Source organism: Pseudonaja textilis, chromosome Z (genome assembly GCF_049901715.1).
Source record: "Pseudonaja textilis isolate UNSWEBS1 chromosome Z, rPseTex1.2, whole genome shotgun sequence".
In the NCBI taxonomy this organism is placed as follows: domain Eukaryota; kingdom Metazoa; phylum Chordata; class Lepidosauria; order Squamata; family Elapidae; genus Pseudonaja; species Pseudonaja textilis.
The window spans coordinates 127146795-127160346 of NC_142008.1; the positions used below are offsets into that span (position 1 = coordinate 127146795).

Consider the following 13552-nt stretch of genomic DNA (forward strand, 5'->3'; position numbering starts at 1 on the left):
AACCAAGGAAGGAAACAGAGTTAGGAAGGAAGAAGAGAGGGAAGAAAGGAAACAGGGAGCAAAGGGAGGAAAGAAAATGTGAGAAGAGGAAAGGAAACGGGGCAGAGGGAAAAAGAGGCAGAGAAGGAATAGAAGGAAAGAAGTAAGGAAACAGAGTTAGGAAGGAAGGAGGGAGGGAAGGAAGGAAGGAAAGAAACAATGAGGGAAGAGGAAAGGAAATAGGAGCAGAGGAAGAAAAAGAGGGAGGGAAGAAATAGAGGGAAAGAAACAGTTAGGAAGGAAGAAGGGAGGGAAGGAAAGAAAGAATGAATGAGGGAAGGGAAGAAAGAAGAAAGGAAATGGGGTAGAGAGAGGGAGGAAGGGAAGGAATAGGAAAAAAAAGGAAGGAAAATATCAGTCCCTCCCCCATATTTCAGCACACAACCCAGCATTTAATCCATTGCATTTGCTAAACAACATTTTATTTTCATATTATTCAGGGTTATGGAAAGGCCTTGACAGCAGCTGGTGAAAGACGTCCAGAGAAATCACTCCCCAACCCCCCCACAAAGAGGGTAGGGGACAGATGAGAGAGCGTGCCACGGTCTGCCTCAGTCTTGTTGGGCTAAGGCCGCCACTTCTTGGTAAAACCGTCCAGCCAAATCTGGCATCTCCTCTTCCATCTGCCGGACAAACTCGTTGCGCTCGGCCTCCGACCAGCTGCGGAACCACTGGTTCCAGAGGCGCATCTGGCACTTGTAGATGGACGGGGCTTCCCATATTCCAGCCGGAGTCTTGAAAGGCTCTCCATCAGGGGAACAGCTTCCAAGGGACGGCCTTGTCCACCAGGTCTCGGAGGAAGCATTCCCGTTGGGCGGGAGTCCAGATGGACAGCCAGTGCAGGACACAACGCATCTCTTGGGCCGTCATGTAGGACAAGGGTAGCGGCTCCGTCATCCTGCAGGGGAGGGCAGAGAAGCCAAGGTGGGGGGATTTCAACCAGTCCTCGACTTATGACAGTATTTCCCTCCCTTCCATCTTTCCTTCCTCCTCCCTTTCCTTCCGTCTTTCTCTTCTTCCCTTCATCCTTCCAAGCAGGCAGCACTCAGTTTCTATTTTAAATTATATATTAATTTCCCTCCCTTCCTTCCATCTCTCCTTCTTTTCTTCCTTCCTCTCTCCTTCCCACTTTCTTCTCTCCTTCCCTCCACTTCCTCCCTCTCCTTCATTTCTGCTTTTTCTTCTTCCCTTCTTTGTTCATCCTTCCGAGTGGGCAGCACTCAAGTCGTGTATATGTAATGAATACCTTTGGAAAACAAAATTAAAGAGCCAATGGAATGAGGAAACGCTGAAGGGGCAGACACAAGGAAAGCTAGATTAGGGAGCAAAAATTTAGGCAAAATCCTATCCTAACTAGATATGTTATAGGATCAGGGTCATAACTACATATCACAGTTAACATTTGTACTGAAAATAAACAGTTTATCGGCACACCGCGTTTCCCAAAGATTGTTTTTATCCAGGAAATATTATCAAGAGCTTGGAAGATTAAACCAGCTGTGAATTTACAATGTAAAGCACCAACAAGCATCCTAAGGATACAATTAGCATAGCTAAATAACCAAAAAGGTTTTAAAATAACGTGTATATTGTATTAAAAGGGCCGCTGCAGCATTTCAGGCAGTCTCAACTCTTATTTTCCCCAGTTAAATAGCTGAACTCTTTCTAACAATTTCTTCCTTCTTGTTCCCCCAAAACCGCATGGTATTATAAATATTGCATAAAGCTAAAATTTACACATCCAAAGGGACAGAAAATATGTTCAGAGGAAAGGAAGGAAACAAACTTGTAGGAAATGGCTATGGCAGCCACTAAAGTAAAATTAAAATTCCTCCAGGGGAAAGAAAAACTTGCATAAAGTGTTTTGTAAACTTTGCAACTTTAAGATGAGTAGATTTCAGCTCCCAGAATTAGGAAGGAAGGAAAAAAGGGGGTAGGGAGGGAGAAAAGGAATTAAGGGGAGGAAGAGAAGACAAGAAAGGCAGGGAGAGAAGGAAAGAGAGAAGGGGAGGAAAGGAAAAGAAAGGAAAGCAGGAAAGAGGGAGGTGCGCAGAGTAGGAAGAAGGCAAGAAAGGGAAGGAAAAAAGACAGGCAAGGAAGGAATGAGGAGGAAAAGAAGGGTTAGAGGAAGAGGGAGAAATGGAGGGAAAAAAGCAAGGGAGGAAAGGAAGGCAAGAAAGGGAGGGAAACAAAGAAAGGGAGAGATGGAGGAAAGAAGGGTTAGAAGTCCTCCCTTCCTTCCTCTTTCTTCCCTCCCTCTTTTCTCCCTCTTTCTCCATCTCTTTCCATCCCATTCCTTCGGTCCTCCCTCCTTCCCTTCCGCTCTTCCTTCCTTTCTCCCTTTCCTCCTCCCTTCCTCTCCTTCCTTAATAACTTCCTCCCTCTCTCCTTCCGTCCTTCCTTCCTTTCTCCCTGCCTCCCTCTTCTTTCTTAATAACTTTCTCCCTCTCCCTCCCTCCCTTCCTTCCTTGGCTTTAATGTTGGGAATTAAGCCCACACATCTTAAAAGTTACTACGGTTGGAAAGCCGTTTGAAAGCAACAGGGAAGGCTTTCTTTCAATGGAGCAGCACATACGTTGAGTATAAAGACTCCCAACAAGCCAGCTTGAACGGAACTCAGCTCGTACAAACCCACAATGTTGGCCAGCCCTGCACAAACCCAGTTTGCACCTGGCTGCTCGCAAAGCAGAATTCCAGGCAGGTAGGGCAGCCACTCCCCCGTCCTGGGTCTCGTCCACTGTCGGAATGCAACCCACCACCCCCCGCGCCCGAGACACGTGCCCTAGGTTTATTCAGCACGATGGGACTTGTAGTCCACCGTGCAAACGATTGCACCACGCCAAACCCAGCCATGAAGGCGCGGCTTTTGCAATCCCTTTCCTTGCACGGCCGGTCCCTGGAGCCGAAGACAAGCCAGCATTGCCTTTTTCTCACCTGCTTTGGCTCAGATCCAGGTTTTTCCCATCGCTGCGAAAGAAACTCGGGGCATTTTCGTCTGCTCCGCTTTCGGCAGGAGGAAGAGCCTCGGGCGGGTCGATGGAAGTCGGCGAAGCCATCCGGAAACACCCGAACACGAACTCAGACGGCAGGCTTCCGTTCGAAGGCGCTTTCTAGGGCGCTGGGCGGAAGTTGCCGAGGGTTTCCGTGTCCGCCCCCCTCGGAGGCCGAAGATCTCCGGAAGTTCCCGAGTCCTTCTCAAAACTCTCAGATTGAGAAGCCTCCTCGAAAGACCCGGAAATGCCCGAGATAGCCCGGAAAGAGTCGCCCGAGCGACAGCGGCCCCTCCGCCCCTCCTTTCGAACGCCGAACGGAAGTCTCCGAAACCAGACGGCGCTTGACGAAGGGCGGCCGGACGTCCAGGAGACGTCGCGAGCTCCGGGTTGGAGGTCGCCTCCGAGCGCCGAGGCCGTCTCGGGAACTTCCCGAACGCCCCCGAAGCTCCGGGGAGGGCAGGCAGCAGCGCCACACAAGATGGCGGACGGGGAGGAGGTTACTCTGGACGGGAGGCCGCTTCAGGCGTTGAGAGTCGCCGACTTGAAGGCGGCTTTGGAGCAGCGGGGCCTGCCTAAGAGCGGGCAGAAGAACGCCTTGATTAAGCGGCTCCGTGGGGTAAGGAAAAAGGGCCCGACGGGAAGGGCCTGGGGCCCGGGTTGCTTTCGCGCATGCGTAACCAAGACGGGCAAGGTTTTTTTTTTTTTGGTTTTTTGGCATCTAAGCAACGCGGGCCCCTGGCCCTGGGGTGCCGCCGCTGCTGCACATGCGCGGGGGCAATAGCCCACTACTGCCACCAAGCGGAGGGGGTGAGGAAGGGATCCCCGTCGGCTATAGGGAGAAAAAAAATGGGGGGAGGAAGTCCTGTTGGCGGGAGAACCCTTGACATCACTTTGGGGGTTGCCCCATAGGAATGGGGAGGGGGAAATCCCCTTTAAGTGAGTTGGGGAAACCCTTGCAGAAGTTTTAACAGCCTGTTGCTGATGGGGGAAATGGGCACTTCCTGGCCCCACCAGTGGGGAGAACTATGGGGGCGCCCCATAGCAGCCTAATCCTCTCCCGCTTTGCCAGTTTTGCAACTTGCCGTTGACCCACATTTTGGGGGTGGGGAGGGTCTCCATTCATTTTCTAAAAGCCCCCCTCCCTGCCTCATAAGTTTTCCTAGCAGATGTTCCTGCAATGAGATAGCCAGCAGGGCTCCGCTCTTAACCCTGCCTATTTAATTCAGATTTTAATTCAGGTTCAAAGTTTTCACCTGGGGTCAGGTAGGTCCTCTCCCTTACAACGGTTCGCTTAAGGACCATTCGGAGCGACAACAAGGGCACTGGAAAGAAAGGAGCCTGGGAGCATTTTCTCACACTTTAAATGACTGTTGCAGTGTTTCCCCTCGACGGTCACGGCGGGATTGGCAGGTGGACACTCGACTCGCAGTTGTGATGATGGCAGGGATTTCCCCCCCCCCCTTTTTTTTTTTTTTTGCCATTTTTGGAAAAGCTAAAAGCCAACGGGGGAAATTCGCTTAACAACTGTGTGTGGCCGATTTAAGGACCGGAGCGATTTGCTTAGTAGCGAATGTGGCCAGAAAAGTCGTAATAACAGAGCAAAACGCGCTGAGCAAACTTAACAACTTAAATTTGGGGCTCTGTTGTGGTCGTATGTTGAGGATTACCTGTATAGTTGTTGGTTTGTTTTTTTTAGGATAAGGAGGGTGGATGGATTCAGATTTAGAATAAAGATCCTGCCCTTGAAGGATTTAGGGTTTTGAAACAGTTGTGGGCTGGGGAACAGCTTGCCACCAGAAGTTGTGGATGCTCCAACACTGGAGGTTTTTAAGAAGAGAGTGGACAAACTTCTGTCTGAAATGGTATAGGCCTTCCTGCCTGACCAGGGGGCTGGATTAGAAGACCTCTCAGGGTCCCTTCTACCTCTATTCTGATTGATTGATATCCCGATCTGGAACTAAGGAGAAACCTCCTAACAATGGAACACTTAATCACTGGAATAGCTTGCTACCAGAAGTTGTGGGCGCTCTATGACTGGAGGTTTTTAAGAAGAGACTGGATAGTCACTTGTCTCTGAAATGGTGCAGGGTCTCCTGCCAGAGCAGGGGGTTGGACTCCAAGGGTCCCTTCCAGCTCTATTCTGATTGATTGATTGAGCTGGCATGGCTGTGTGGAAGGTGCTTTGTAGCCCACCTCATGCAACAAACTTCATGGCAGGAAGGGCCAAAAAGTGGGGTACATATAGTCCTTGACTTACAATAGCGGCCATTTAAAGTTACAGAAAAAACAGACTTAGGACCGTTTTTCACCCTTAAGACCGTTGCAGCGTCCCTGTGATCATGGGATCAAAATTCAGGCGCTCGGCATATACGACGGTGGCAGTGTCTTGGGCTCATGGGATCCCCTTTTGCAACTTTCTGACCAACAAAGTTAACGGGGAAGCCAGATTTACTTAACAACTGTGTGACTAGCTTAAGAACGGCAGTGATTCACTTAAATACAGTGCCAAGAAAGGTGATAAAATGGGGCAAAATTCACAGAACGAGGGACTTGCTCAGCATTGGAAATTTGGCCATCAATTGAGGTCATAAGTTGAGGACTACCTCTGATGACGATTTGCAGGTGGTGTGGGCCACGCTGCGGCTTTTGAGAGGAAATTTTTCATTCTTGTTCTTGATGGGTGGAGTTAGAGGAAAAATGGGTCCCAAAAAAGTTAGTTTGTATGTCACTTTTATACACCTTTCCTCCTCCTGTTTTCCCCACAACAACAACCCTATGAGGTAGATTGGGCTGAGAGATTTTGACCGGCCCAAGATCACCTATGGTAGCTGGTTTTCATGGTTAAGGCGGTACTAGAACTCCCCATCTCCTGTGATTGGCCCAAAGTCACCCAATTGTCTTTCATTCCTAAAATTACCCAATGGTCTTTTTTGTCTAAGGTGGAACTAGAACTCACCATCCCCTGGTGATTGGCTCAAAGTCACCCATCTGGCTTTCATGTCTAAGGAGGGACTAGAACTCTATGCCTCCTGGTGATTGGCCCAAAGTCACTCAGTCAGCTTTCACGGCTAAGGGACTAGAACTCCCCGTCTGCTGCTGATTGGCCAAAGTCAACCAATTATCTTTCATGTCTAAGGTGAGATTAGAACTCTTTGTCTCCTGGTAACTGACCCAAAGTCACCATATTGTCTTTCATGGCTAAGGCGGGACTAGGACTCACCGTCTCCTGGGATTGGTGCAAAGTCACCCATCCAGCCTCAGGACTAAGATGGGACTTGAACTCACCATCTCCTGCTTTTTAGCCTGTTAGTGCCTTAACCACTAGTCCCAAATTGGCTCAAACCTGTTGTTACCTCCCTGTTTTATAACCAGATTTTTTGGCAATGAACTCCCGTTCTTGCCTGGGGCTGTCATTTTCACTCCTCGGGAATAGTACGGCTTGGGATGCATCAATATTAAATATGATAACGATCAAACTTCATGATGGAATTGAACCAGTCATTGTAGCATCCTAGTCAGTGTGGTTCCACACAGATGGTGGCAGAACTGAACTTTGTGCCTAGACAGTTTCTCTCCAAAGGATACTTTTTTGTACAAGAAGTCCTCAACTTATGGCCGCAATGGAGCCCCAAATTTCTGTTGGCTAAGTGAGACATTTGCGAAGGGAGTTTGGCCCCTATTTTACAACCTTCCTTGTCACTGTTGTTAAGTGAATTGCTGCAGTTGTTAAGTGAGTCACACAGTTGTTAAGTGAATCTGGCTTCCCCCATTGACTTTGCTTGTCAGGAGGTCGCAAAATCTGATCACCTGACCCTGGGACATTGTGACTGTCATAAATATGAGTCAGTGGCCAAGCGTCACATTTTGATCACCTGATCATGGTATAGCTGTGTTGTAACTTTGGTCACTAAAGAACTGTTAATAAATCAAGGACTACCCGCGTTAGGGTGGGATTTGAATGCAGAACTTATAATATTTGGTGCCTTGTTTGTGAATCGTTGACTGCTTATGCAATTCTGAAAATATTAAGGTTGTGTTCTAGGGGGATTGTACTCAGTTTTAATTCATTTTTAATCTTTTGGAAGAAAACTGATTTGGACCCTAAGGCAGCATAGTACAGTGGTTAGAGCCTGCACTGAGGCAGGTGACTCTGATTCGGTTCATTACTCACCCAGGGGCCAAATAAATTTATTTTCCTTAGCATTTCCTGCCCCACAACATTGTTGGAAAATAAAATGACCCAGGAAGGGCTACATGCCTATGAACTCTTGGAGAAATAAATAGATTAAGAAATAAGTACAAGTGGTCCTCGACTTAAGACCACCACTGAGCCCAAAGTTTCTGCTGTTGAGACATTTGTTAAGTGAGTTTTGCCCCGTATTACGATCTTGCTTGCCACAATGGTTAAGTGAATCACGGCACTTGTTAAGTTAGTCATATAGTTAATAATTTGGTTTTCTCATTGATTATTTTGCTCATTGGAAAGTCTCAAAAATTTGATCCTGTGACCCCGGGACACTCTGTCATAAATACAAGTCAGTTTCCAAGTGTAAGAATTTTGATCACATGACCGAGGGGATGTTGCAAATGTCGTAAGTTTGAAAAACGGTCACAAGTCCTTTTCTTTTGTTCAGTGCCGTTGTAACTTTGGAACAGTCACTAAATGAACTGTTGTAAATTGAGGACTCCCTGACTGTTTTTGCTTGGAGGAATTCAGGTGGATCAGGGAAGGTGGAACTCCGCCTCATAGTTTTTAGCACAGCTGCTCTTTTGCCTTCAATTGGAGAAAAACCGGCTTGATTTAAATCATGATTTATCAGGTGTTATCCTGTTTTCCCGAAAATACGACCTACCCTGAAAGTACGTCCTAGCTTGATTTTTACATGTGCGCCCAGTGTAAGCCCTACCTGCAAAATAAGCCCTAATTGAGATCCCACCCAAAAATTAAGCTAGGGTGAGGATGGGATGGTGGTGGAGATGCCCTACTACTTACCTTTGGACATTGTAGCCAGGCCTCACACAGCCCGAGACCTGCCTCGCCTGCCCGTTTCTTCTGCAGCTGGCAAGGCTGGCAAGACTTTCTTGAAGGCCTCTGGAACTAATAACAAAGCTCTGTTATCAGCTGCAAAGGCCTTCAGGAAAACCTTGCTGGCTGCAGAAGAAGTTCCTGAGGCCTCTGATAACAGTGAAAAGGACGTCAGAGGTGACGGATGCAAGTGAGGTTAGTCAGTGGATGACACCCCCGAAGATAAGGCCTGGTGCCTTTTTGGGTGGCAAAAAGAATATAAGACACATTCTTATTTTGGGGGGAACATGTTTAGGCCTTGAAGTGCTTGATGGGTCATGAAAAAAGGTGCAGTGTGTCAGACAACAAGCAGCCCCACATCTCTCAGCGAGAAGTTAGATTTTTGTATACAGGTAGTCCTCGACTTACAATTGAGTGAACTTTCGTAGTTACAACAGTGCTGAAAAAAATTGATTTAGGGGGATTTTTCATCCTTAGGACTTTGACAGCATCCGATGATCACAGGATCAAAATTCAAACACTTGGCAACCAGCATTTAATTATGGCAGTTGCAGTGTTCAAGGGTCATGACATTTTTTTACAACCTTCTGGCAAGCCAAGGCAACAGGGAAGCCAGATTTCTCACTTAACAATCGTAAACCGCAGCGATTCCCCTGAGCAATTGTGGCAAGAGAGATAAAAAAACAGGGTGAAGCTCACTCAACAGTTGCTGTCTTGCTCAGCCACAGAAATTTGTGTGTGTGTGTGGGGGTGTCAACTGTGGTCGTAAGTCGAGGATTCCCTGTGTGCAATTCGATTGAGAATTATTTTGGACAGGGGTGTTTAGCTACATTTGTGGCCAATAGAGCAAATCTAATTTCAGGTGTGCAGATGGGAAACTTGTAGAAGCATCTGAATTTTTCATCTCTCATAACTGAAAAACAAGTCTCTTCTTTCAGCACTATTGTAACTTTGAACGGTCACTAAATGAACCATTGTAAGTCGACTGCCTGTACTCTCTGTGGTTCCATGGCGTTTTTCATATTCCAGTGCTGCTGATCTTCAGCCAAGGAAGGGTATTAAATATTTTGAAAGCAATGACAATGTACAGAAACCGTAGCCGTTCAAAAAAAAATTCCAAATCAGATTTTACTGCATTTTTCTACAGCTTTGCTCCACAGTCTTTTATCCTCACAAAAATGCTCTTAAGTTAGGTACATGAAGGATATAAAGTATGTATGCTTGAGGATTATTTAATGAGCTTGCAGACTGGGAAAAAAATATGGATCTTTCAATTTCTCTTTTAACCCTTTGCTCTTTTAGCCTGGTGGAAGCCACAGGATATGGTGTAGCCTGGTTTATTTGATATTGGCCTGTGTCTTTTGTTGTTTTGGTATCAATAACCAATGGCGTAAGCAAGTATGTAAACCCATTAAACGTGTCCCTGCTTTGAACAATTCACCAAAAAGTTAAGAGTTGAAATTCTAAGAAGGGCAAGAGATGATGGATAGCTGTAGAATATTTTTTTAACGTGGTTATTTTATGAAGTGTTAGAAAAAAGAAGTAGAAAATAGAAATTGGGAAAATAACGACGAGTTGGCTGTGGCAAGTTGGCCGTGGTGAGTTTTCCTGCAGTCACTTGGCCGAGGTGAATTAGTTGTGGTGAACTGGCCATGGTGAGTTGGTTGTGGTGAGTTGTCCTGCAGTGAGTTGGCTGTGATGAGTTGGTCATGGTGAGCTGTCCTGCAGCGAGTTGGCTGTGGTGAATTGGTTGTGGTGAATTGGACATGGTGAGTTGGTTGTGGTGAGTTGTCCTGCAGTGAGTTGGCCGTGATGAGTTGGTCATGGTGAGTTGTCCTGCAGCGAGTTGGCTGTGGCGAATTGGTTGTGGTGAGTTGTCCTGCAGTGAATTGGCTGTGGTGAATTGGTTGTGGTGAATTGGACATGGTGAGTTGGTTGTGGTGAGTTGTCCTGCAGTGAGTTGGCTGTGGTGAATTGGTTGTGGTGAATTGGTTGTGGTGAGTTGTCCTGCAGTAAGTTGGCTGTGGATTGGTTGTGGTGAATTGGACATCGTGAGTTGGTTGTGGTGAGTTGTCCTGCAGCGAGTTGGCTGTGGTGAATTGGTTGTGGTGAGTTGTCCTGCTGTGAGTTGGCTGTGGTGAATTGGTTGTGGTGAACTGGACATGGTGAATTGGTTGTGGTGAGTTGTCCTGCAGCGAGTTGGCTGTGGTGAATTGGACATGGTGAGTTGGTTGTGGTGAGTTGTCCTGCAGTGAGTTGGCCGAGGTGAGTTGGTTGTGGTGAATTGGCTATAGGAGAATAGGTTGTGGCGAGTTGCCCTACAGAGAGTTGGCTGTGGGAAGTTGGCCATGGTGAATTGTCTTGCTGCAAGTTGGCCGTGGTGAATTGGTTATGGTGAATTGGCCATGGAGAATTGGTTGTGGTGAGTTGTCCGTGGTGAGTTGTCCCGGAGTGAGTTGTCCTATAGCAAGTTGGCTGTGGTGAGTTGGTTGTGGTGAATTGGTCTTGGCGAGCTGTCCTGCAGAGAGTTGGCTGTGGTGAGCTGGTCGTGGCAAGATGGCCATGGTGATCTGGTCCATTCTGTCAGTGGCTTTGCCATGGAGCTTCACTCTTAAGACCACAAGTGAAAAGTTTAGATAAAGATCGGTTGTGTGAACAATGGAGGGATGGGATGTACCCGATTTCTCCCAAACAGAATCGGTTCTGATCAAGTTTATGTCTTCAAATTTGGTTTGCTAGTTCTTGACCTCCAACAGTTCATTTAGTGACCATTCAAAGTTACAATGGCACTGAAAAAAGGGACTTCTGATCATTTTTCACACTTAAGTTGCAACATCCCTACGGTCACATGATCAAAATTCAGGTGCTTGGCAACTGACTCATAGTTATGACGGTTGCAATGTCCTGGGGTCACGCAATCCCCTTTTGCGACTTTCTGACAAGCAAAGTCAGTGGGGAGGGAAAACTAGATTCACTTAACAACCATGTTACTTAACAGCTGTGGTTTCACTTAATCATTTCATTGTATGCATACTGTGTATATACATACAATGACAATAAAAAATTCAATTCAGTTATCAACTGCAGCAAGAAAGGTTGTAAAATGGGGCAAAAATTCACTCGACAAATATCTTGCTCAGCAACAGGAATTTCGGGCTCCATTCTGGTTGTAAGGCGAGGAGTACCTGTATAGGACGAGATGATGAAATATTAGCAGAAATAAATAAACAAAGCAGAAACTTTGGAGTGCCCGTTCCTGGTTGGCAGAGGAACCCGGTAGATCATATTTTTAAAAAAGAGTAATTCTCAGATCAGGTAACCTGGAGTAAAGCAATCAGAGTTTTACTAAAGAGGCCAATTAAGTGAGTTCCTCACTGCGAATTGAATGGAGATTAAAAGGAGATGTTTGTTTGATGATGGTTCTGCCTTGAGGGCTGAGAATTGCACGGCTAATGTCACTCCGCCTTCTAATGCAGGGGTCAGCCAGGATTTTGCCCGCGGCCAGATTTTGCCCGCGGGATGCTTAGTTCTGGCCTGCGGGATTGCCCTGGAAACAGCAAAGGACTGGCCTCCCAAGGTATGTTTTCACTGGCAGAAGGTTGCAGGAGGCCGGAGCGGCTGAAAACTGGCCTTGGGAGACCATTATCTCTGGCAGAACACTAAGGCCACCGCAGGCGCACCCCCCCCCCCGCTCCCGATATGAGTGATGTCAAGCTGGCCACGCCCACCCTGGCCACGTCCCACCTGAGGTCAAACACAGCCCTGATGTGGCCCTCAATGAAATTGAGTTTGACACCCCTGTCCTAGTGGGTCAAGGGATGGGAGGCCTTGCTTGATAAGCTTCAGGGTAGGTTTCCCAACAACAGGGCAGAGTAGAGCAACTAAGATGCCTGAGGGCCTGGAGACTTAAACATACGAATGGTTGCAGGATTTGGGCTTGGCCAGTCTAGAGGAAAGAAGGACTTAGAGGGAGACATGATAGCAGTATTTCAGTATTTGAGGGGCTCCCAAAAAAGAGGAAGGGGTCCACTTACTTTCCAAAGCACCAGAAGGCAAGACGAGAAACAATGGTTGGAAACTAATCGAAGAGAGAAGCAACCTGGAATTAAGGAGGAACTTCGTAGCAGTGAGAACAAATAACCATTGGAACAGCTTGCCACCAGAAGTGGGCAGGCACTCCAACGCTAGAGGTTTGGAATGATGCAGGGTCTCCTGCTTGAGCGCGGGGGTGGGTGGGTGGGAGGTTGGATTAGAAGACCTCCAACTTTATTGTATAAGAAATTCTGCAAGTGGAAAATGAGTTCAGGATTTAGAGACCGTCTTTAATCTCATCTCATCTCTTTCGTTTGTAGGCCCTGATGCTCGAAAACCTCCAGAAGCATTCAACCCCACATACCACCTTCCAACCCAATTCCCAGGTAAGATGTGCCAGCCCGTCCTTTGTCTGTGGTTTACTTACTTCCTTTTTTTTGTCCCTCTCTTTTCTTTTCCAGTTGACATGGAAATTAATTCTAGGCCTCCTTGTGGTCCCAAACAGAAGATTTAATTACCAGTTATCTCCCTCCTCCTGTTGGCTTCCATGCCTGAGTAGTGCCTCAGAACTTACTCTAGATCTGTTCTCCAAGTTTGGCAACTGTAGGACTTACGGAATTCAACTCCCATAATTCCACAGCATGGCTGGCTGAGGAATTCTGGGAGCCAAAGTGCACAAGTCTTAAAAGTTGCCAGGTTTGGAGATCCCTGCTCCAGGTCGGTATTTCTCAACCGTAATCATTTTTTAAGATGTGTGAGGTCCTTGGCGCTCTCTGAGCTTGGTTGCTTTCTTGCAGACGTTTCATGACCCAACTAGGCAACATCATCAGTGCTAGAAGGGAGTGGGGCGTGGGGAGAGGGAAGGAGGATGACTGTTGGGTTCTTGGTGCTCTCTGAGCTTAGTTGCTTTCTTGCAGACATTTCATTACCTGACTAGATTACATCATCAGTGGTAGAAGAGAGTGGAGATTGCTCTGTTTATATGCAAGTCGCTTAACACTAGACCAGCAATCCAGAAGTAAACAATACCCCAATAAAGGAACTATGCACTTGAGAGAAACAAGTTAACAGGAAGCAGCCCAACCAATAAACCACCAAGAACATTCTCAGCAACGCTTAGTGGGTAAGCCACTACATAAACAAGGAGTAAACCCTACTTCCTCCTAGGACTGACGATATTATCTAGTTAGGTTATGAAATGTCTGTAAAAAAACAGCCAAGCTCAAGAGATCACCAAGGACCCCATAGCCGCCCTCCTTCTCCTCTTCTTCCTCTTGTCTGTTTTAAGAGACAAGAGGCAAGACTGATAGGACAAGCCTTTAATATATAAATGATAAGGTTACCTGGTTGGGTCATGAAACATCTGCAAGAAATTAACCAAGCATAGAGCACCAAGAACTACTCCCCTCCTCCTCCTCCTCCTCCTGCCACTTCACAAAACTTCCCCCTTTCTAGCACTAAT

The 13552-nt window shown here is 46.9% G+C and overlaps 2 protein-coding genes across 2 annotated transcripts in view; one reads left to right on the forward strand and one right to left on the reverse strand.

The window, feature by feature from the left end:
- Positions 1-439: 439 nt before the first annotated feature.
- Positions 440-3195, reverse strand: CZH14orf119 (chromosome Z C14orf119 homolog). The gene is given in 4 exon segments (XM_026719497.2): positions 440-751; positions 754-801; positions 804-937; positions 2974-3195. Coding segments are annotated over 4 exon segments (465 nt in total). The 5' UTR covers positions 3096-3195; the 3' UTR covers positions 440-590.
- Positions 3196-3265: 70 nt separating this feature from the next.
- The window catches only part of ACIN1 (apoptotic chromatin condensation inducer 1), a 60291-nt gene continuing 50004 nt past the window's right edge, over positions 3266-13552 (forward strand). Inside the window, 2 exon segments of the mRNA XM_087917308.1 lie at positions 3266-3648; positions 12411-12476. Of these exon segments, the coding sequence (XP_087773434.1) occupies positions 3277-3648; positions 12411-12476 (438 nt within the window). The 5' untranslated portion in view covers positions 3266-3276.